The following is a 23062-nucleotide window of genomic DNA, read 5'->3' on the forward strand; positions in this document are numbered from 1 at the left end:
CTCTCTCCTCTCTCTCTACTCTTCTCTCTTCTCTCTCTCTCTCTCTCTCTCTTCTCTCTCTCTCTCTCTCTCTCTCTCTCTCTCTCTCTCTCTCTCTCTCTCTCTCTCTCTCTCTCTCTCTCTCTCTCTCTCTCTCTCTCTCTCTCTCTCTCTCTCTCTCTCTCTCTCTCTCTCTCTCTCTCTCTCTCTCTCTCTCTCTCTCTCTCTCTCTCTCTCTCTCCTCTCTCTCTCTCTCTCTCTCTCTCTCTCTCTCTCTCTCTCTCTCTCCTCTCTCTCTCTCTCTCTCTCTCTCTCTCTCTCTCTCTCTCTCTCTCTCTCTCTCTCTCTCTCTCTCTCTCTCTCTCTCTCTCTCTCTCTCTCCCTCGAAAATATGGCTTAATTCTGTCAAAGTTGTTTCAAAATACGTGAACACTTACCGTATCAATACGCAGGTTTCGTTGTCGTATACAAGAGCTAATTAGCTTTCATTCATGGAAAAGTGGTACTGCCCGGGACAGTTGTAAAGTAGAGGACTTAACGGGTAGGGTTTCTCTTACCGAGTCCATCTACTGCCGCTGGAGCTGTTACCACAAATGAGGCATTCACAGGTCAGGTCTCGTTAACCCAATCCACTCGTTACTCATGGGGCTTTGCCTATACCAGACCTTTAATCATCCTTTGTTAGTTATGACCACTATTAACCAATTCGCTTCCATTTTCCAAGCTTCTAATTCTAAATTATTGAAGAGGTTTAGGCTTGTTGACATCCAAGCTTACTTTCATGCGCTCGTTGTTTTAAAAGTTGTGTGATTGGATGCGAATGCCAATGTTGTGTTAATATGAATTATCTCTAAATGAAGTGCCAGTAAAAACGTTGTAGCATTTCTTGGAGAATCTACGCGACATTACACTGGCGTCGTAACCACACCAGTGTCCACATTTTTTCCCAAATCTATACCACCTGCAACGTTATCCACATCACATGGGCTCCTATGGGCTCAGCCAACCCTTGAAATCCTCTTATCCACTGCCATCCGGTACTCATTCCTAATCACATATATCTACACGTCACGCATTCGTTCGTTTTTTGCATTACCTGAACTCTAACTTATGGAAAAGTTTCTGTTCTCGTCCGTCCCGACATCTCAGTTGGCTTGAGTGTCTGCAATTGCACTCAGTCTGAGCCAAAAAGTAAAGAGGAAACCACGCCGCCAGCGCTAACCCTTGCCCTCTGATAGGCTGTGCGTTATTCAACCCGCCTCCTTTAAGGTTTTCAAAGATACCTCGCTGCCATGTTGTGCAGTCGCGCCCAAATTCTCCGCATTCTATGGAACATTCATTGCCCATGTTTTGACACCAAGAACGTGTTTCTAGCTTTACTACTTTTGGAGCAGCGTCGGTTTTTGGGGAACACTGCACGGCGATCTACGGCCTGGACAGGCGGGCGGGCAGCAACCGACGGTGCCGCGGAATGCGTACGGCGGCCGACGTTGTTACATTAACGGAACCATATACGATACATTTTTGCTCAAAAGGCACAGAAATAAACACCGATGGACCTCAAATTCAGCACCTGCTTTGTAAAGCTGAAACAGTGCAAGTTTCTGGAAAATTCGACCTTTGACATCAATAGGAGACATCCAGCCATCTAATACGCGTTTTATTCTTGAAGTTTTTTCCATGCCGCTCATAAATCTAGCGAGAGGCAGGAAGCGTTCAAAGAAACAGCAGAACATGTAACGACGCTCTCGAGCATGGCACGCATAAAAACAATGTTTGACGGGCTATTATCTTAATGTCTGTCAACAGGGGCGTTGTTCTTTTGCCTGCTTACGCGCAGAGTGCTACTTGAGTGCAGAGTGCTACTTGAGTGCTACTTGAGTGCAGAGTGCTACTAGAGTGCTACTAAGATGCCTCGCCGCCATGTACTACTAGAGTACTACTTCGTTGTCAGATTGTACATCAACAGCGGCGTCGTTATCAAACCGGTTAGCGACCAGACTGCAATGTCGTTATCAGATTGCGCGTCATAACACCACAAATAGTCCAACTATTTTGTACCATATTTGCCAGCAGAGCCATCCCCGAAGGAATCCAGCAAGCAACACGGCGTTCAAGTCGGAGCAACATATAAAATTGCGTGCTTGCAGAACTCCATTGCAATCAAGCATTGGCCGCGTCATGCTAAAATGAATGGCTCAGCACGAACACCACATGACCTAATGCGACCTGATCCGACCCTGTAAGAGTATAGTTTTTGGTAGGAATGGAGAATAAAAGTGACATAGCCATAAAATGTTGCAGCGATAAGGAAACCAAGTGCCGGCATCTTTTTTCTCATCTAAGCATGCATGGAACGTCAATTCGGAAACAAATGCACAAGTAAGCGTTTCATCAGATCTGAAAGATCAGCCAGTCGAAGATATCCATAAAATGGACATGAAATGAAGGCCAGGTATCTCCTCTACGTGATGGTGGCGCCTACACATTGGTACAGTATGTTTTTGCGTCTTCATAAGTAAACTCGTCCAATTTTACCACTTTTTTCGAAAAAATGCGAAGTTCGAAGCTGCGTGACACCAATTACCTTCTTTATTTGGCTGGAGTCAGCAGACACGAAATAACGACAGAGGTCTCTCTATGAATTTTCACACTATATGTGCAGTGGGCACCCCTAATGGATCACCAATTCAGCCAATGTCTTCATGCTTTGACACGTTAAGCCGAATCCAAATCCAGTGACCTTATACTTTAAGCGAAGCGCAAGTCAACAACTCTGAATTCAGGGAATACGAAGCCAAAGCCGGCCCATCTGTTTGAAATAATGAAATCGGAGTCGAAGCCGAATCTAGGGTGCGACGCCGTTTTATAAAACTAAAGTGGTTTTCAGGCCTGCTAAAGCGTGATGGGAACCAAAAATATCATCAGGTTTGTGCGAGGTGTTGACATAACGATGGAAACTTTGTTCGGACTAACGCCCTTATCTTGTCTGCTAGTTTGTAAACAACGTTGCGGAGAGCTAGTTCCTCGGCCGTCGTCAGGTCTCAATTGATTCTCAGAATAACGGTCTTTCAGGCGTGTATGTCTCGCAATTTGAAAAAAGTTATTTGATAAGTTTATCGTGATGACAGAACGGACACGCAGGCTTCTGTCGTGAAATCAAGTCATTACTGCAGTGAGAAGTCACCATGAGGAAGCGAAAAACAGAAGTTGAAAAGTAATATTTTACATTTGAACGTATTAAAGCGAGCATCAGACGTGATGAAACAAGCTCACTTGTTATTATCGGTATGCTTTTTTGCGGAAAATGCTGCTCTAAGCAACACGATTTTTCTATTTAGTAAATATACTCCTCGATGCGTCATTGTTTGATTGCGTCATCGTACCTTGCAAAACATTGGTTAAGAGCAAATTTGCGGACGTTACATCACTGGAAATCGCGCTCATGATTGCTAGATATTAACGCATCGGCAATTATATTTCGCTTGGCCTTGATCGTCGCGTGGTTTATGAAATGGCAGGATTTGAATGACGTTATTATGACGCCATGAATGCCAAAGTATCTTCGAAATGTTCTCCTTGAAATATGCTTCCCATTTTCACGGATGTGTAACTCAGAGGGGAGCTCAAGTCTTAAGAAGGGCATGATTGTAAGCAGCTCCGAAATATAATCAAATGGCTTTTTCCGTTCAAAATCCCACATGACTATGGAGCTCTCCCTTTCATAACGCATCAGGGCGAAGACAGTAGGGGTGCAGGCAGGGGTCTGGTTTTAAGCCACACATAATTCAAACATTGTTCAAAGTGGGGGCCGAGCTAGATATTAAAAATGACACGAGACTGAAGCCAGCCGTGTGAAAAGACACAAGCAGAACCTGAAGCGGAAATAAGGGAGCAAACCGCGGCTTGAAGAAGCCGAAGCTGAAGCCAGCCTCACCGCAAGGACTGCGCCATACAGCATAGGCGGATACCCCCTAACATTGGAAATCGCATGTAAAAATCTATCGTAATCTAACACACGTGCATGGCGCAGAACATTTGTTTGCTGCCATTTTAGATTTAACCGCTTCAATATCGCCTGGTTGGTATGGAAATTTGGAAACCTTTTAAGGTCGAACGGAAAGCTCTGTCAACACAAAAAGGATAATCCCTCAAACGCATTGGTAACAAAGTTGGCAAGAGCCAAGTGCTGACTCCAACGCTCTTCCGTTGCAATGGTTTCAGATTTCTACACAAGGAAGGGTCGCATCCAATCGTCTTGAAACTCCAATACCGTATGTACAGGGGCGTGGGTGTCGATTTCCCGAAGTGATTGGGGTGGCCATAGTTTTAGAAATCGTCATACGGGAACAGGTAGGAAAAGCTTTTCGGATGTAGCCCGCGTTTGCTCTTGGTTTCTGGCTATCAATTACGAGTGAATATATATATATATATATATATATATATATATATATACATATATATGCATACACTTCCCTTACCATATCTTCTTACACCTCATGTGCGTAGCCACAGCGATCATGGAACCCTAGCAGTTTGCATCAGTTTTGTATAAAGCACTCGTTTTGTGAAGCTGAAAGGGTGCAGTTACACCTCTCTCACGTCCAATGGATGAGAGAGAGGTGTAAAATTTACATACAATTTGCCATCCTTAGCGTCAGTGCCTTTTTTGTGCATATATATGTATATATATATATATATATATATATATATATATATATATATTCAAGAAAATATTGTCTACAATACCTGTATCTGACATTGCATCCCGTTTACATCAAGCTTCTCGACAATCAAACAAATTGTTGATAAACCGTGTACATTTCAGCTAATGTGAAACAAAACACAAGCAATCCTTGACGCGCCATTTTAGAAAATGGTTGTCAACCTTTTCCTAAAGCGCTCAGGCACATCTCTCGATAATACCTGTCCCCGCTCACCCCATCAATTGCGAGCCAGCTGTAATTCAGAGAGAAGCTCCCCCAAGCTGTTGTGCTATTGAGGAGAAAGCAGCTCCCACCCTGCTTTAGCTTGAATGTATGGCAAATAAAACGACCATGATATAAATGACACTCAAAACGCGTGTTGATTGTAAAAGCGCTGCTAGTTGACCTGACTCCTCAGTGACTACGTTAGTCTGGAAATCTCCACCCTTTGTTAAACCGAGATGCAGACGAATCACATAACATACCTTTGTCATGCGAGCTCTGAAGCTTTAGAACAAAACCCCGTTGGTCGGCGTTGCAGTCTCCGCAAGCCGCTCGTTGTCGGCCCATTGTCGATATTAGGCGGTGGCCGGTGAGCGGACGAAAATAGCAACGTTTCTGAAAGAAGCATTTTTGAACGCTCTAATATCACAATTTAAATTGATCAATTTGAATCGGTGTCAAATTGACCCCCACCCGAGCGAACGGTATGCAACTGGCCACCCGAGCACGTGTTAAAAATATTAGGCAAGTTCAAAAATGTTTTTGATGCTAAAGAATGATCTCCCTTTTGAAGCCGATGTGACGATGATAACGATCATAGATGAAGATCATGATATTGATAGTGGTGCAGATATGGTAAAATAAGCTCACAACTATTTATATGTTTCTAAGCGAAAAAGATTGCTCTAGACAACACAGTTTATTTGTTCAGTGAATATGTTCCCCGATACGTCACGGTCTAATTACGCCATCAAACCTTGCACGACATTGATTGAGAGCGTACGGCTGTTAGAAGTCTGGCAATCGTGCTCACGAACGGCAGATATGAACAATTCAGCAATTATATATTTTTTTGACCTTGATCGCCGTAAAGCTAATGGAATGACAGGATTGATAACAGTCAGCATAATATCAAGTAAGTCAGTCAGCAAGTCAGGGCCCTCTGTCAGGCACTGTGGGCTCCTGGCTGACACAGAGGCCTCGTTATGTCAGGGATCCCGCTTTTCCTTGCTTGGAAACTGGGTTGCCAGGGCTCAGACCGACATGGAGCAGACTGTTCGTTGTTCTTGATCTCTGACCCAAACGGACGCCCGCATTGGCCTAGGGTGTGCCCAAACGGTACGAGAGACTCTCCGACTGACATCAGAGCGCCCGGCCCTGCAGGCCGGGGTCCTTAATGTTACCTACAGCCAGCCCCCGTACCTTCCAATCAGGCACTTGATCAAAGGCCCCTGCGGTCGCCCTTGAGCATTGCCCCAGGCCGATTCTGGGGCCCTCGCCATACATGACCCTTGTTATATACTGTGGTCTCCAGATCGACACAGAGGCCCGTTTATGGTCTCAGGGGCCGCGACCGATGTAAATCTCGGACCTCGTCCTTGTTACTGCTTGGAAAACGCGCCCTGAATTTCAGATTGACGCTTCAGTATTCAGGTGGCCAATCCGTCACTTGTCACAGTCGCTTAGACTCCACCACAGGGTGTATTTTCGCAAAATAGGCTAGGGAGCTGAGCGGGAAACCCCTGACCTTAAATGCCCCAAAAAACTGGTTTCTTACTGGATGGGGTCCACTTTCCTCTCAACGTAATGGAATTTGCATTTCCACCCAACTGAATAGGATTATGCGACATTGCTCTTACATGTTTCCTCGCTCTACCCCGGCGGAAGATGTTCTCATTGGGCGTCATTATAATTTTCTTTGGCGTCCATCGTCGAAATCAGGTCTCGGCAATCGACTCAGGTTATGTGGCTCCAACACGTTGTTGGACGTGTACGGCTATGGGAGTGAAGAGCGTAAGCTGGTTTGCGCGACTTTTAAAAGCTGCCTCCAAAGGCAGCTTTTAATAGCCCCCTGGCAGCCGGAAAGGCGGTTGGTTGGTTACAAAACGGCACTCGCGTTAAGCAAGTTTGACACAGCTAGCGCTGTTTTGACGGCTAGTGCTATTTTGATGGTCATTGTCGGATGACTGCCGCTATCGATTTAGTCAGCTGGTGTCGATCAAGTTTTTGTGACTGTCCTATGCAATGTCCACGTCGAAGTGGAAGTTGGCCCATTTCAACGTTTCTTTCGAGTATGACCGGGTAAAACTTTGTTCACATTTTGAGTGCCGACATTTAACCGGTTTGTTTTCAATTTCCGATAACACGTATCGTATCGTGGCAAAATAGCGCAACTTCCTGTAATCTGTGGATTTTCTGAACATCACTGGATGATACCAAAATACTCAGACAATAGCATAAAACTACATCAGCGTCAATGAGGCATAGAAATCATGTAAGTAAAAGCATGCAGCATGCGAGAAAACACAGAGGATGCTCAAGTACGCATGGCGCGAACGCGGAGCTTTTGCTGTGTGACTTACTCCGCAAGCTGTATTCAACTGAACATGGCATGAGTTTTCATTTGCTTTGTTCCTTTTGCCTGTCAGTTAGTAGAAAACTTTTTTAACCCTGACATCATTGTGATTCCCCATTTGTCATGCCCTGCTTGTGTTTTGGCTCCAGAAGGTTCGAGGGGCAAACTCAATGTTGGGGGAGGGCAAATCGGACATTGGGGGGAGGGGACGGGGGGCACTTGCCCATCCAAAATCAGACAAATCGCCACCCGTGTACGGGGTTGTACGGAAGGCGGCTGAGAGTCGCACCCCAGACTTCAAGGGATGACGAGCACCCATCAGTGCATCCGCCTGGCCACAGGCGTCTGTTTCAGATAGCCGCAGTTGCGCAACAGAATACTCTGTTTTGGGGTAATGACACCCTTCACTGGATTTGGGCCGCTCTTTGTGAATCGGAAGGCCGCTGTTCTGGATAAGTGGGCCTTTCTTTTCATCAAGAGGCCCTCTTCTTTCACAAAAAAACAGGGGTGCAGCCAGAGCCCTGAGGTGTGGGAATGGGTGTAAGGTAGTGTGTTAGGGTAAGCCCCAGGCTGTAGCGCTGAGGAAGCTTTCCTGAGGCATTTATTTGCATGGATATTGAAACTCGTAACAATTTGCTAAGCGAGCACGTGCCCCCATTCTACTGAATGCAACACTGCTCAGCAGACTCCTTGCGAGGACCCCCACCTCCCCCAGGAAAGTCATGTCCCACTCTACATTCGTAGCGCCGCATTTGCCCGTACCGACCACGATCAGTGCCAGCCCGACAACCCCTGGCGCTTTCCGGCCATGCAAGCAGACGGGCCGCAAAAGGACCGTACTACTAGTTCTTGATTTCGACCGATAGGTGAAAGCGTGGCCAGGCAGAATGTTGGCGCTAGAACCGATAATTGCGCCGAATCTACTTTTTGTTGCTTTTGATCATGTCATTACTACATTCCGCAGCTGGTATGGCTGCTGAACTCAAGATGTTGCTTCAATATTATGGGCAATTTGTTGTTTAGTTTCGGGAAGCCTTTGATGACGTAGTTTGAGTCCAGTGAATTTGTCTTTGTCGTAATTTCTTGCCGGCCTTGAGAGTAGATTGGTTCGGACCAAACTCACAACCTTGATAAAGGACTGGCATCACTTGTGTGTTGTGGATGTGGTCGGATGGACTGTGGGCGTAGTTTGTGTACGTGAAATAGGCAACAGTCCTGAGCTTGATGAGTATTTTCATTGTACTTCGAAATACGGGACTCACATGGGATACGGATCAGCTCACATTTAAACAGAAATACGGCATCTGTTGGCGCTGAAAGAACCGCTATGTTAATGGAGCGGCGAACGTGACGCTTTTTCTCACCACTCCCATATTTGCTTTTCGTGATACATATGGAGGACTTTTGGCATATTGCATGCGTGTTAATCTATTGTTAGCAAGATATGTGACTTATGAGTACACTGGACTTTTCAAAACCAGTCAGTATTTGTCGGAATTGGTGGTGCTCATGGAGCCTGCAGTTTAATATGGACAGCCTGACAGGTTTGCTCATGAGATTGAATTGATTCAAAAAATATTGTTCTCCATGATCCAGATTTTCCCAGCTGCTTAATCTGATCATGCTGCATGTCAGACACTTATTTGTTTTTTCAAATGTTCCATTGATTTAAAAATGTGTAGTCATTAGTCTAATACATAATTGTAGTGCTTGAAGTGGTAGTGAAATAATGAACTATGGTTCCAAGAGAGTCCAGAAATTGGTACTTAAATTTATAAAACTAATATCACTCATCGCCATAGCATAGGTCTTGCCCAAAGTGTGTTTGATGCAGGGATATGGCATTTCAACTTGGGGTTTTATGAACATTTTACTTCTAGAAAGTAAAATGGATCTTTCTTATGGGCCCTCTTGCAGCTCATGTTCTACTTCTCATTAATTTCTCCCAATCACATCACTTAGTGTACAGGTCTTGGTCACATAACAATGATGCATGAGCTAATAGTGTATAAACTGTCAACATGTCTTGTTTGAAAAAAAACTGGATTTTGATGTATTTTCTGTCCCATCCATTGAAGCCTGTTTTAAGGTTCTTAATGTTATTTGAAGGGAAATTTCATGTTTGATCATCAGATCAGCATCATCCTGTCAAGCTCATCACATTGGCATGCATGTTCCATGCAGGATCTTGGTGGGTATATTCTGAACAATGCTGGTGTAAGCTGAGCATTCCAGCTATAGGCTGTTTGGATGCTGTAGATGCTTGGTACATGCAGTTTGGATATTTGGGTTGTATTTTAAGCTTTAATTACCCTCTTAACTTGGTTGTTGGGAGAGATAGAAAAACTCAATGGAAAATTATGCTGCCTGGAATAATTTTTGCTACTTTCTGGCCTGGAAATAGTGGCAAGCATGTGCTGGATAAAAGTAACATAGTGCCTGTAGGTTATGGCATTCCTTTTTATCGATTGTTTCTTGTTTTTAAAATCACATACTTTGTTCATGTTATCAAAACGACTCAGCTCCGCAGAACTCAACACCAGGATAATCAGAATTAAAATGTGCTACCTTTTTTGTGCTCTGAATATGTGGCACTTCTTTGAATCCTGGGGTTTAGAGGTTACAGTCATGGTAGTGTGGTCATGGTTTTTCATCATAATGTATATTTGCTCTGCCAGGTTAAGCAAATTGTAGTTAACATTTGAATGTGCTTCATTGTCAGCAGAATCATTATGTTCATCATCATACAGATATTTAGTCCACTGGATCAGGCTGGGAGCAGAAAAGTCAAGCATTATCACTGATTGCACAAAAGTACATTTTGTTTCAGTTGTAAACCCAAGTGCAGATATTCAGGGCTCATTTTCTATTTGCAAGGTGTTGTCCTATGTGCAGAATGAGCAACAGGTATGTTTTTATGGTGTATTCAAAGCTCTGAATGGATGAACTCAGACAAGAGCTTGTGGTAAATGATTGTGTGAGCTCTGGTCCCCACCCTCTGATCATGAAATTCCAGGTTATCATAATTGTTTGGTACATATCAAACTTGTTGTAATGGTTAGCACAGTTCATCCTTTCCAATGTTTGATGTTTACAGTATGTGCAGGCCATCTCAGCCAAGGGGTTTACAGTATGTGCAGGCCATCCCAGCCAAGGGAAAATAATATGCACCCAAAAAAACTTGAATCTACCTGCCACAGGTGATGAAATTGGAAGGCAGGTGCTCTAGCCAACTGAGCTATGAATTGATGACCAAAGCTGTACTTACATTGTGGCCATTGATTAGTGTATCTGACCTGATTCTATGGCTACCATTTACCACATCTAGTGCTGGGGGTCATAATATGCCATGTGTGTCTTGATGTTGTATGCATCTTGTATGTACCACTTAACCAATGTATGAAAAGTAGAGTATGTATAGACAAGAAATTATTGGACAGAAGTTGGTATTTGGCCAGTTATTCAAAGATGAGTCCACTTGGACTAGATACCAGACATGTGCATGCAACCCAAAAAAGATCCCAGGACCCATAAACACAGACATGAATAGAATCCAGGATACACCCCTGCTATCTGGGAATATGTCTGGCAGACACAGCCTCACTTTTGTTTTATCACCATAGATGAGGACTACATTACATGAAGCATACATGCATGCAGCCAGGGCAAAACATTGAATAACCACCTTGCAGAACATTCAGTGTGACATGCATGTCTTACACTGCATGTCATATAGGTATAAGGTACTAAAATGGTGCTGCACTTGTGAACAGGGTAAGTTTTCATCCATCTGTATTTATTCAACATGCTCAATATGGCAAGGCTGCATTTGGTGGATCATGTGTGCAATAGTTTCAGGGTTTTATGTTTTGTAGCTTGATTAATTGACAAAATTCCTCTAATGCCTCCAGGTAATCACTTGTTAATTTTGCAAGCTGCTTTATCATCAGTGGTGACGACATGCGGATGCTAGCAATGTTTGACATTTTTGTTGTATTCTTGCTGTGCTGTTTGGCTCTTGCAAATTATCAGAGCATGATTTACTCTATTTTATTCTTGTCAGCTTCTTCCAATTCTTGTGTTGGACAGTTCCTGCCAGTCAGTCTCAACCAGTAAAAATCAGCCAGCAGAAACCAGATCAGTTGTCAGTTGCCTTCAATCCTGAAAGGACTCTGTAAGATGGTGATGCATCCATTCTGGAATGTTGTTTAATTGTTGTGCCACTATGTTTTAGGTTATTAGATTAGGCTGATGCTGTAAGATTTTGGACTGAGGTGAGATTGTTTTGTCTGCTTTTTCTCTGTCTGGAGGATGACAACCAGAATAAACTGCATGTGTAGGGAGGGCCCAGAGAAGCTACATATATATTTAGTCTTACTCCTCAGGATGCGTTACCTCTCAGGGCCAAGGAGTTAAAGCTGTATGTGCTTTTTCAATTTGAAATTAAGAGTATTATGGAGATGTAGTTTCAGTTTAAAATCAAAAGTTTTATGGGAGTGAAGCTTTTACCATATTGTGCCAGTCTTTTACCAGCTGTCATATTAGCATAGACTAGAACTATGGCTGAGTGCATCACAGTGGCTGAGTTGGGGCATCTGTCTTCAGATTCCCCATCCATGGTGGGATGGGTTCCAATCACTGTAGGCGCTCCATATTTATTACTGACTAAGATGGCCCGTGGATGGCAGCAGCTGTTGTGCTGAAGGTCAGGTGACTACAAGGGCAGGATGGACCATCCTGAACATCCCAGCATGTTGAGCTTTGCCACAAGGATCTGCCATGGAGCCAGTATTTGGTGACTGGATGATGGCAGGAGGACTCACAACAACCCATTTAGGCTGGGTTTGGTCTGGATCTCCATCTGAAGTTTGCAGAGAATTTGAGCATATACCTCACAATCATTGTACACAGGTGATAACAGAAACATTGCACTTAAATAAATATGTTGGAAGGAAGGTCCCTGATCTGTATCAAGATAGAAATACTTAAAAGAAACAGTGGCATTCACTTACTGTACGATGCAAGAAGGCTAGGAGTCAGCACACATCAACCTATGCCAAAGTCCTGATCTTCCTGGGACCAGGCCCAGGTGATGTACATGTCTGGGAAGCTGTAACCAATGATTTCTTGTGATGATGTGAATCCACATAAGTGCAGACATATATGGATGTACAGCTGTTGAACAATTTTCTGATGTGATAGTCATGACTGAATGCAGATAACCCTGAATGTCTGAAAGTGTATTTATGGAGGCCCTTCATGTTGTCTCAAGTGCATATTTGTTTTTCAGAATGAAAAACTGAGGGCACACTAAAATGAAAATGGTGTTGTCACAAAGGCAAAGAGAAGAATTGTAAGTATACCCAATGTGTGCCTACCTTGTTTCACTTTTCAGAAGTATTGTGTGTTAAAAATTATATTACATCTTTTGTGCCCACCAACAATTGTCACTTTTCTTCAGCCTGTGTTCAGAAATATTATATCATCCTGCACCAATAATTATGTTTTCTTTTGTTTTAAACTCCTATGTATGCATTATTCACTATATTCATGTTTTCTTCATTGTCATATGTGAGTTGTATTAGTTGTAACATAACTATATCCTGTATTTCCTATATCATTCACTGTGACTTGTGGCTTGCAGGCAAATATAATTGCCAGGGAAGCTATTTTTTCATTGAGATGATGTTTCAAAACATTTTGATTAGTGTTATTTACCACAAAGTCAGTGGTTTGTCACACAGATCATATTTCAACAATGATGCATCTGTGTTTTACTCTCATCATGTTTCAGGAACAAGGCAATCGCCGATTACCTTGGCAGCAATGGATACACTGATTCCCTGGAGGCATTCAAAAGAGAGACAGACATGCCAGGCGAGGTGGATAAGAAATATGCCGGCCACCTAGAAAAGAAATGGACTGCAGTATTGAGACTCCAGAAACGGGTCAGCATTGACGTAGCCCCGTCGCGCATCGCATTTTCTCCTAGACTGCTCTCCTCTGTTTTTTTTTCTTGCTAGCCTGCTGTACCCAACTATTCTGACCTTGCATCTGTGGAAGGAAACAGCAATTTATGTGTGCAATAATCTCATGCGGTTATACGGTTGAAAGGTTTGTGACAATGAATGAATCTTAACCTTCACGTAGCATTGTTATCGCTAAAAAGATGCAACTGTAAGCTTTATAATTCCAGTTTGACATATTCCCTCTGCCTCTTGCCTGACCATACGGCGCCGCCGTGCGTCGGGACGGTGGGAAGGTGGGGGGTGACAGTGTCTTGCCCGACGATGTGACGCCGCCGTGCGTCGGAACGGTGCGGGGTTGACAATGCCTGACCATACGGCGCCGCCGTGCGTCGAGACGGTAGGGGTGACGGTGTCTTGTCTGACCGTGGGACGCCGCCGTGCGTCGAGACGGTAGGGGTGACGGTGTCTTGTCTGACCATACGGCGCCGCCGTGCGTAGAGACGGTAGGGGTGACGGTGTCTTGTCTGACCATGGGACGCCGCCGTGCGTCGAGACGGTAGGGGTGACGGTGTCTTGTCTGACCATGGGACGCCGCCGTGCGTCGAGACGGTAGGGGTGACGGTGTCTTGTCTGACCATGGGTCGCCGCCGTGCGTCGAGACGGTGGTCGTGACAGTGCCCCGTTGCCGCGTCGGCAGAACATGGAGCTGGAGGCCAACCTGGCCGACTACCAGCGCGAGATGCAGGCGGGCGCGCCGACGCGCGAGAAGCGCTCGCCGGCCGAGTGGATCCCGCGGCCGCCGGAGAAGTACGCCCTCACCGGACACCGGGCGCCCGTCACCAAGGTGAGGCTCGACTGTGACCAGGGGCGGAGCCAAGGGCCGGGGTCATGGGAGCATGTTCTTCCCCCCCCCCCCCCCCCCACACACAAATACGCTCCCTGAACCAAGGAGTTCACACTAGGCACTGGGCGTATTGGCAAGAATGACAGGGACACTAGGCCGAATCGGTAGAAGTTCGGAGAAAGTTGGCGTTTGCCCCCCACATCAGGCGCCTATCATCAGGGGGAGTTGCAGCCGCAGGGCACTCATCGCCAGTGTGGAAAACGGCGTCTAGCTCCTCTCGCAATTAAGTGTCCATTGATTGCTTGATTATTAAGTAGGAGGTACGAAAATCAGGGTGAGGAAACAATGGTATATTCATCATAATATTCGAGAACAGCTAACAAAGTCCCACATTTTCGGGCCCCTGTCTGGGTTGTTCATGCCTCAGTAATCATGCTTGATCATCGATTTAGTGTCGTACCAGCACGGTCCCAATTATTTAAAAGTAGTTGGCATTCAAACATTGTCATTGTAGGAGTGCTTGGAGGCAGTCCCCCCTCCGCACTAAGTGCGGGGTGGGTGGTTGCCAGCAGTCGTGCCTGACACGTGGCTTCGAGGTGGCGTGCCTTGCATGCAGTGGCTCAGCCGGGACCCCAGGGACGCGCGTCCAGTGCAGGAGCGGGGCCGCAGCCGTGGTGTGTTTGGCGGCGCCGCTCGGCGGTCAGGCGCGTGGCGCGCGCCGGCGTTGTGCCCCTCTCGGCGCCCCTCTGCCCGTGGCGCCCAGCGCCAGATGCCAGATGCCATGCCGGGCGCGTCGGGGCGTCCTGTGTTCGCCGAGGGTTCCCCGAATGTCGCGAAGTCTTCGAACTGTGAATGTGTACACTGACAGACTGATGGGTCGCGGTTGCTGAGCGAGTGCTGGTTTGGATACAGCGGCGCCCTGGTCTGCCTGCTATAACTGGCCAGAACTGATCGTAAAACACATATTTGGCTGCTTGCGTTCATGGCGATTCAACTGATCAGATGTGAATGCCTGGCCGGAAATGGTGCGGCGACGAAGTTAGCACATTGTCTGTCTTCATAAAATTTGACACGTTAATGCTGGCCACGCTCCAGTCACACGAAACCCAGAGATGATATCACATGACTGAGCGAAGGTATGTCAGCTTCTGCTAACGCCATGTAGCCACTGTTGAGACCAGCTGGTGGACGCACAGCCCCGAGTTCGTTCCTCGGCTCAGCTTTAGTTCGACGTTACGCTTATTTATAATTTACGTAATTTACTACCGGTTTGCGTGACGAGCCGTGCCTCATCGATTACCGGATTTCCTGACGTCATCGTCATTTGCACGAGCCATTGTGAGCTATGGCCGTGGGTAATTGTAATGATGCTTGTCCCGTTCCGTTGCGTCAGTGCGTCCTTCCCGCGGCACAATCTGTCTTTGTTATTTATCTGTTGACTTTGCGTCTTGCTCGTGCACCGTTTGCACTTTATCAAGAGGAGAAGTGCTGCAAAAAGTACATCACGCCGTCCGTCAAGAGGGATAACTGATGCAAAAAGCATCACTTTGTTAGAGCCCATTTGTTATTGCACCATTAGGGTCATCTGTCAACATGAAATAAAACGCCCGGAATAGCTGCGCTCCACGTTGGGATTCCGACCTGTTGTCTTGTATTGTGCTTAACGTTAACAATCCCTGGCGTTCACTTATTCCAGTTTTTGATCATTCGATTTTGCGCGTTTTCTCTCCGACTTGTTTTCATGTATTGCTTGCACTCGGGGGTACAGGAATCACCAGGTACCCTCCCAACGCGCAAGTCCTATCTGGGTGGTGCGCTGCTGTTTCTTGAGAAGCTTGCATCGTACCTTTCCTGTTCGTCCACCTCCCGGCCCTCCCAGCATATTGCACCACGACCCTCATCGCCTGCACGTCCCATGCTAGCTGCCGGGGTGGTTGTCACCGTGGGCGCTGCCTGGGCTGCCACACCGGCTGGCAGGCGTCGGTGGTTAGGTAAGCAGCCGGGTCTGGGCCGTGTCTGGACCGTATTTGAGCCGTGTCTGGGCCGTGTCTGGACCGCATCTGAGCCATGTCTGGGCCGTGTCTGGGTCGCCGCCCTGGCAGGCAGGCGTCGGTGATTGGCCGAGCAGCCGTGCCTGGGCCGTGTCTGGGTCGCCGCGCCGGTAGACAGGCATAGGTGGTGAGCTGGGCAGCCGTGTCTGGGTCGTGTCTGGACTGTGCCTGGACCGTGTCTGGGTCGTCGCACCGGCAGGCCGGCGTCAGTGGTGAACTGGGCAGCCGTGTCTGTGCCGTGTTTGGACTGTGCTTGGGCCGTGTCTGGGCTTCCACACCGGCAGGCCGGCGTCAGTGGTGAGCTGCGCAGCCGTGTCTGGACCGCGTCTGGACCCGCCCCGGATCGATAGTGGGGCCGGCCCGGCGGAGCACAGCGGCGCATGTCACGGATCCGCCGGTCCGCCGCTGGCCCGACCTGGCGGTCACCGGGCCCGACTGATCCGGCCCGGCCCGGGCGGAGACCGAGGAGGCCGGCGGCGGCCGGCGGCCGGACCGTGGGTGATAGGGGAGGGGCGCAGCGGTGGCGGAGGCGGCTCCCGTGAGTCGGCAGGCGCTCGCCGCTGATGTCGGCTCGGGGCTAATGCGCGGATCACAGTCGCGGCTGATGGCATTCGTCGCTGCCGCAGCCGTTTGTCGCCAGCTCCCCGCCTCCGCGGCGGCTGGCCGGCTGATATATTCCTGGACGGGCTGCCTGCATTGGCTAATGGCTGGCGCCGGACGTGGTCGTTTCTGCGACTTTGCCGACCACACACGCCAGTCCGACTGGGGCCGCAGCCGAGCCGGTCAGTTGTATTGAGTTTCCATCGACCGTGTCCTCTCGGGCACGGTCAGTGGAGGATTATGGCCTCTCGCAGGGCCACAATGCCGCGACCAAAGAGGCTAGCCAGGCTCAGACCTGCCGGCTACGTCAGGAACTTGCACAGTTTCTCCGGTCTCGGCCAGCAGTGACGCTCACACAGCGCGCGGCTTCGTCGCGGCCTCCCCCCATCGGGGCCGCGGCGGGTTGGCGGCGGTCCGTCGGACCGGATGGCGGCGGACGGGCGCACTGTGCGTCACACCAGGTGTACGGCCGCCGGCCGCACCTGTCCGCCGCGTGAGGCACGCTCGGTGGTGCCGCTGCAGGGACTGCGCCGCCCCCGGCCGGCCCGCCGGGATGCAGCTGGCGGCCGGCGGCGCCGGTGACACCTGAGTCGCCGGTGCTGGTGTCGACACGCGGACCGCGCTGAATGCGGGTGCGGTACCCGCGCTCTCCCAAACGGTCGCGAGGGCCGTGACTGAGGGCTCCGGATTTCAGTCCGCCACTCTGTGTCGTAGATGAACTCAGTGGCGATGATTTTCTGCTAGCGTGGCATTAGAAAATCATGGCGTTATCCCTTTGCCGAATTTTTAGTTAGGCGTGGTGGGGCAACTTGCTCGGACTTTGTTCCGAATTCGAACAGACACTCGGCCCCTCGATGGATGCCCCCGTTTCGTGAACACCCGTGAAGCGTCCAGAAACGTGCGTTCGTTATGGTGACCTTTTGCGACAGCAGTTCTGCTGCGACCGCACAGGCCATCCCCGGCACCTGACCTTTTCATACCCGCTCCAGCGCTGACCCGTGACCCCTGTCTGGGCCCGCGTCGCCTCACCACCGCAGCGTGGCGCGCCGAAGACAGTGGTCAGGTCGCGGACCGCCGTTTGCCGGCGAGCCCGCTGTGCCGCAGGGCCTCGTCCTGACCCCGGCGTCGCTGCAGGTGCTGCTGCACCCCGTCTACAGCCTGATGGTGTCGGCCAGCGAGGATGCCACCATCAAGGTGTGGGACTTTGACTCGGGCGACTTCGAGCGCACGCTCAAGGGTCACACGGACAGCGTGCAGGACATCGCGTTCGACCACACGGGCACCTTCCTCGGTGAGAGCGCGGCCGGCGGCGGCCCGCCGTCGGTGGTCGGAACGTGCCGCGTATGAGCCAGGGCCTGGCCGAGTGTGACTTGTTGGCGTGCGAGCTTCATCGCGAGAACTTCAGCGCGTGGTCGTGGGCACATATGTGGGTTTTTGTTGTTTTGTTTCGATACGTGCTGAGACTGGGAGCCGTCTGGTGTTGCCAACGTCACTAATCGGCGTGATCGATTCACACATGTTTGCTGTTCGCGTTTGAGATGTGTTAAAGGATGCGCCGATGGTCCAGTATACGAAAATTACCATCATTTTTCTGTGCAGATATTTTTTATTGGGAGCTGCTGACATGATTTGCTTTCGACGAGTCCCTGGGGGTATTGCAGCATTGAGGTAAATAGTTGATGAGTGACGGTGCACCGCAGCAGGGGTGCGTGCCGCGTGGTGACCGACCCCCTGCCGCTGCAGTGTCGTGCAGCGCCGACATGTCCATCAAGCTGTGGAACTTCAGCGGACACTACGAGTGCATCAAGACGATGCACGGCCACGACCACAACGTCTCCAGCGTGACGTTCACGCCACCCGGCGACTTCATCCTCAGCTCGTCCCGTGACAAGGTCATCAAGATGTGGGAGGTGGCCACCGGGTAAGAGCGCGGTGGGTTGTCCCCCCCCCCCCCCCCGCTGCCCTTCTCCCCTCGTGGAGCCGACGCGCTGTGTCTGCCCAGCTCCTTCGCTTCCCCTCCCCGTGTGGTGAGGTGGGGCAGGCTGAGGGCGCGGGCGGACAGAGCCTGCGTGGTTCACAGCTCAGTTGTTCAGTTGTTCAGCTGCTGTTCAAAGAGTGGTTCAGAGAGTGGTTCAGAGTTCAGCGGTATGCTGGAGTCGTCGGACGACGGTACGTCCTGTAACGTCAGACCTCCGCCCTGAGGGTGTTCTTTGTGTCCAGCGGCGGTGCGCGGTCGGTCGGCGCCCCTGACTGTGTGCGGTCACACTTTGCGCGTGTCAATTGGCCTGTGAAGGACTGGGCTGTCGATGCGCTCCTCGGCGTGGCCGCGATCACCGCTCGTCCCGACGGGTCAGTGACCTGGTGCGTGACGGCTGTGTTTGTTGGGATTCAGTTCGCGTTGGTGGTCCTCAAAGTTCGAAACTCATCAGTATGCTGTTGACTCTGCAGGCAGATCATTCGTTCTTGAGTGCCTCGTAGGCATACAAATCTCGCATCCATTCTCCAGTCTGGGGCATTCGGTTCAAAGGCAGTTGAAGGCTGTAGCGTTCCGACAGCGTTGCAATGCAGGCCACACACGGTCTGCAAGGCTATGGTGTCGCGAATGACGCCGCAAGCTCATCGAGCCTATAAAAAACTTTACGACGCTCGACTTCGACCTGTGGCTTGACCAGCCGGCACCGGTCCATGACGCGACCCACATCCTTTGTTTGTTATCTATCGTCTATCTGACTTCCTGTGGTCGTCCTCGTTGCGTGCGGAGGCGACGCTCTGTTTTTGCAGCCGCCAGCCCTCGTCACAGAGGCAGCAGCCATCCGTCGGCCGACCCCAGCTCCGTCCGATATGACGGCGGCCTCTCGCAACCGGTGTTCCGTAATTCATCCAGCAGGGTGTGCAGGGTGTAATAAGAACTCACGCTACCATATTCCTGGCTCTCCGGCGGTCTCCGTACGCAACTGGCTGGCACTTATCTGTTCGCCTTGGACCCCGAAACCAGACATCTGACCTGCCCGGTCCGTTCCCCAAGCCTGAGGCCTGATGCTGAGCTATGCACCGCCCAGCTCGATGTTGATTGGCCTATTTTGAGCAAGGGGAGGAGCAACAGGCAATGAACCCCAAGCCAGGGGTGTAATAGCATGAAAAGTAGCGACGTTACTGCCACCCAAGTGACCGAATATTGAAACACTGCTGCCAACAGGTACTGCGTGCGCACGTTCACCGGGCACCGCGAGTGGGTGCGCATGGTGCGCGTACACCCGGACGGCCAGCTGATGGCCTCCTGCTCCAACGACCAGACGGTGCGCGTCTGGCACATCACCTCCAAGGAGTGCAAGGTGCGCCGCTGACTGCGCTCGGGGCGCGCGTGGGTGGTGCTCGGCGGTCCGTGAGCGGCGCTGTTTAGGTGCTGCTACACGACCTGTAACCGCTAGACCGCTATAGTTCCGACTAGCGAGAGAGAGAGAGAGAGAGAGAGAGAGAGAGAGAGAGAGAGAGAGAGAGAGAGAGAGAGAGAGAGAGAGAGAGAGAGAGAGAGAGAGAGAGAGAGAGAGGAGAGAGAGGAGAGGGAGAGGAGAGGGGAGAGGGAGAGGGAGAGGGAGAGGGAGAGGGAGAGGGAGAGGGAGAGGGAGAGGGAGAGGGAGAGGGAGAGGGAGAGGGAGAGGGAGAGGGAGAGGGAGAGGGAGAGAGACTGTCGTCGCTGCCGCACTGGCGTGGTCGTGACTGCCGCCAGGAACAATGACTTATTCGCGCACGCTGCGTTTGCCGTTATAGGCGCGATATGCTTGCCGTTGAATGACCGTTTGTAAGGGATTAGTGGAGCATGATGCGGAACGATTCGTACGCCAGTTCTTCTAACTTGGCGTTTCCGTCTGAATACCGACGCTAGCGGGGATTCAACGGACGCGAACGAGCGCGGCTGGACTTGCATTCACTTGTCGCCGCCTGATTTCTCCCCCGGGTGTGGCGCGGTTATCACGCATGACCTGGAGACGTGTTGTTCGAACGCCGCCCTAACATCTTCGCCAGATGGAGCTGCGGGAGCACGAGCACGTGGTGGAGTGTATCGCCTGGGCGCCGCCGGCGGCGTCCGCGGCCATCAACGAGGGCGCAAGCGGCAACAACAAGCAGGCGGGCCACCCGGGACCGTTCCTGGCCTCTGGCTCACGCGACAAGACCATCAAGGTGAGCGGCGCGGCGCTGGTGCTCAGGCCGCTGCTGCCCCGGAGCTGGAGCTGGGCTGGACGCCGGTGACGTCAGGGTGCGACACGGCACGGCACGGCACCGGCATGGCACGACACGACACGACACGACACGGCGCGACATGGCGCGACACAATACGACATGACACGACACGACACGATAACGACAACGACACGACACGACACGACACGACACGACGCGTTACAGCACACGGCACGGCAGCTGCGGAGGCGACGCCGGTCGATGATATGCTTTCCACCGGTGGATAATGGCAGAGCGCGCGGTGCGTGTTGTATGGCGCTGGCCCGGTATGAGCGTCATGGTGACTGCGACTGGTTTGTCGTGGAGCGGAATGGTGAGCGACGCAGCCGGCGGCGTGACGCGCCGGGGCTCGGGGTCTGGTGCAGTGTGGTGATGTTTTACCGGCCCCACACACCGGCTTTAGGGGCTGCCACGCGAATGTCGTATTCGGTAACTCCATGCGTCTGTAACTAACGACGGCTGCTTCTTACGACGAGTTCCGCCATTGGCCATTCGGCCATGAGGCCAAGCACTACACCGTACTGCCGTGCATCACGCCCATCTGAGAGCTCGCCGTCCCTTGTCAGGTCTGAGTACCGTACCGGCCCTGACCGTCTCAGGCTGCTGGTTGTTCGTCAGCCGACGTTGACCGACGGTCTCTCAGATCTGGTGTGCCGTCTGCAGCAAGCGTCTGCTGTCCCTGCCCGGGACCGTGACCCTGAGTTTTCGTTGACCCTGTCTTCTGCCCCTCCTTCAGGTCTGGGACGCCGCCTCGGGCCAGTGCCTGCTCACCGTGACCCTGACCCTGGCCCTCCCTCGTGACCCTGTCTTCTGCCCCTCTTTCTGATCTGGGACGCCATCTCGGACCAGTGCATGCTGACCCTGACCGTGACCCTGACCCTGACCGTGACCCTGACCCTGACCCTGACCCTGGCCCTCCCGTGTGACCCTGTCTTCCGCCCCTGTTTCAGATCTGGGACGCCGTCTCGGGCCAGTGCCTGCTGGCCCGTACCGTGGCCCTCCCCTCTGACCGTCTTCTGCCCCTGTTTTAGATGTTGAGCGCCGTCTCCGGCCAGCGTTTGCTAACCCTGACCGTGACCCTCCCTCCGATCTTCCCCCTGACCCTGGTTTCTGCCCCTGTTTCATGTCTGGAACGCCGTCTTGGGTCAGTGCTTGCTGACCCTGACCGTGACCGCCACCCTCCCCCTGACCCTCCCCTCTGACCCTGCCTTCTACCCCTACTTCAGATCTGGGACGCCGTCTCGGGCCAGTGCCTGCTGACCCTGGTCGGCCACGACAACTGGGTGCGCGGCTTGTCGTTCCACCCGGGCGGCCTGTACCTGCTCTCGGCCTCCGACGACAAGACGGTGCGCACCTGGAACATCAAGGCCAAGCGCTGTCATCGGACGCTCGAGGCGCACCAGCACTTCTGCACGTCACTAGGTCGGTCCAGGAGGCCCTAGGGGGCCTTGGGAGGCCCTAGGAGGCCCTAGGAGACCTTAGGCCCGCAGCCGACCGAGAAATGAGCGGCTGTGGCCGAATGATGGGACACAACTTGTGCTGGCGTGGACTCTGAGCACGTAGCGAGCTGGAGTTTTCGGGTGTGTTTTTAAATGGGTCGCTCGAGTGAGAACATCGGGGCCTACCGGGACAGGTCGTGTGTCGTCTCTCACTTATTACGGGCTGGTTCGCCGCTATTTAGATGCGTAAATGTGTTCGGGATTTACTGCCACTTGCTCTGGGATGTGATAAGATTGCGACATTTATGAATGAATTAGTTAACTAGCCCTAATCGGCAGCATGATAAAGTCAGCGTGAGCCTGCCTTGCTATCAAAATTTGATGATATAGCACCCAATTTGATTGTCTCAAACACCAATGTCTTGCCTTTCTAAGGGGTGTCCTGCGTCACCAATCCATCACCGGGCTTCCGTTCACCTCGCTTTCATAGCGACGTGGCGCCTGTCTGCAGCGACGTCTCGGGCGCGGCTGGTGCTCTACTGAGACGCCTCCTCCGTTGCAGACATGCACAAGACGGCGCCGTTCGTGGTGACCGGCAGCGTGGACCAGACGGTGAAGGTGTGGGAGTGCCGCTAGCCGGCAAGGCCGCGCCGCCGC

The 23062-nt window shown here is 50.9% G+C and overlaps 1 protein-coding gene across 1 annotated transcript; it reads left to right on the forward strand.

Moving 5' to 3' along the window:
* The first annotated feature begins 8389 nt into the window (after window positions 1-8389).
* On the forward strand, window positions 8390-23062 carry LOC119089439 (lissencephaly-1 homolog). Its single transcript, XM_037212138.1, has 10 exons — window positions 8390-8456; window positions 12554-12616; window positions 13058-13211; window positions 13930-14076; window positions 17862-18018; window positions 18471-18648; window positions 19924-20059; window positions 20751-20906; window positions 22193-22388; window positions 22968-23062. The coding sequence occupies exons 2-10, from the start codon at window positions 12579-12581 to the stop codon at window positions 23039-23041; spliced, it is 1236 nt and encodes a 411-aa protein (XP_037068033.1). The 5' UTR covers window positions 8390-8456; window positions 12554-12578; the 3' UTR covers window positions 23042-23062.

This window comes from Pollicipes pollicipes, unplaced genomic scaffold (assembly GCF_011947565.3).
Source record: "Pollicipes pollicipes isolate AB1234 unplaced genomic scaffold, Ppol_2.1 Scaffold_3087;HRSCAF=3621_pilon_pilon_pilon, whole genome shotgun sequence".
Classification (NCBI taxonomy): domain Eukaryota; kingdom Metazoa; phylum Arthropoda; class Thecostraca; order Pollicipedomorpha; family Pollicipedidae; genus Pollicipes; species Pollicipes pollicipes.

Coding starts and splice junctions, on each gene's coding strand:
- LOC119089439 (XM_037212138.1), top strand. CDS start 12,579: ATGAAAATGGTGTTGTCACAAAGGCAAAGAGAAGAATT. Junction 12,617..13,057: donor CAAAGGCAAAGAGAAGAATT/GTAAGTATACCC, acceptor ATCATGTTTCAG/GAACAAGGCAATCGCCGATT. Junction 14,077..17,861: donor ACCGGGCGCCCGTCACCAAG/GTGAGGCTCGAC, acceptor GCGTCGCTGCAG/GTGCTGCTGCACCCCGTCTA.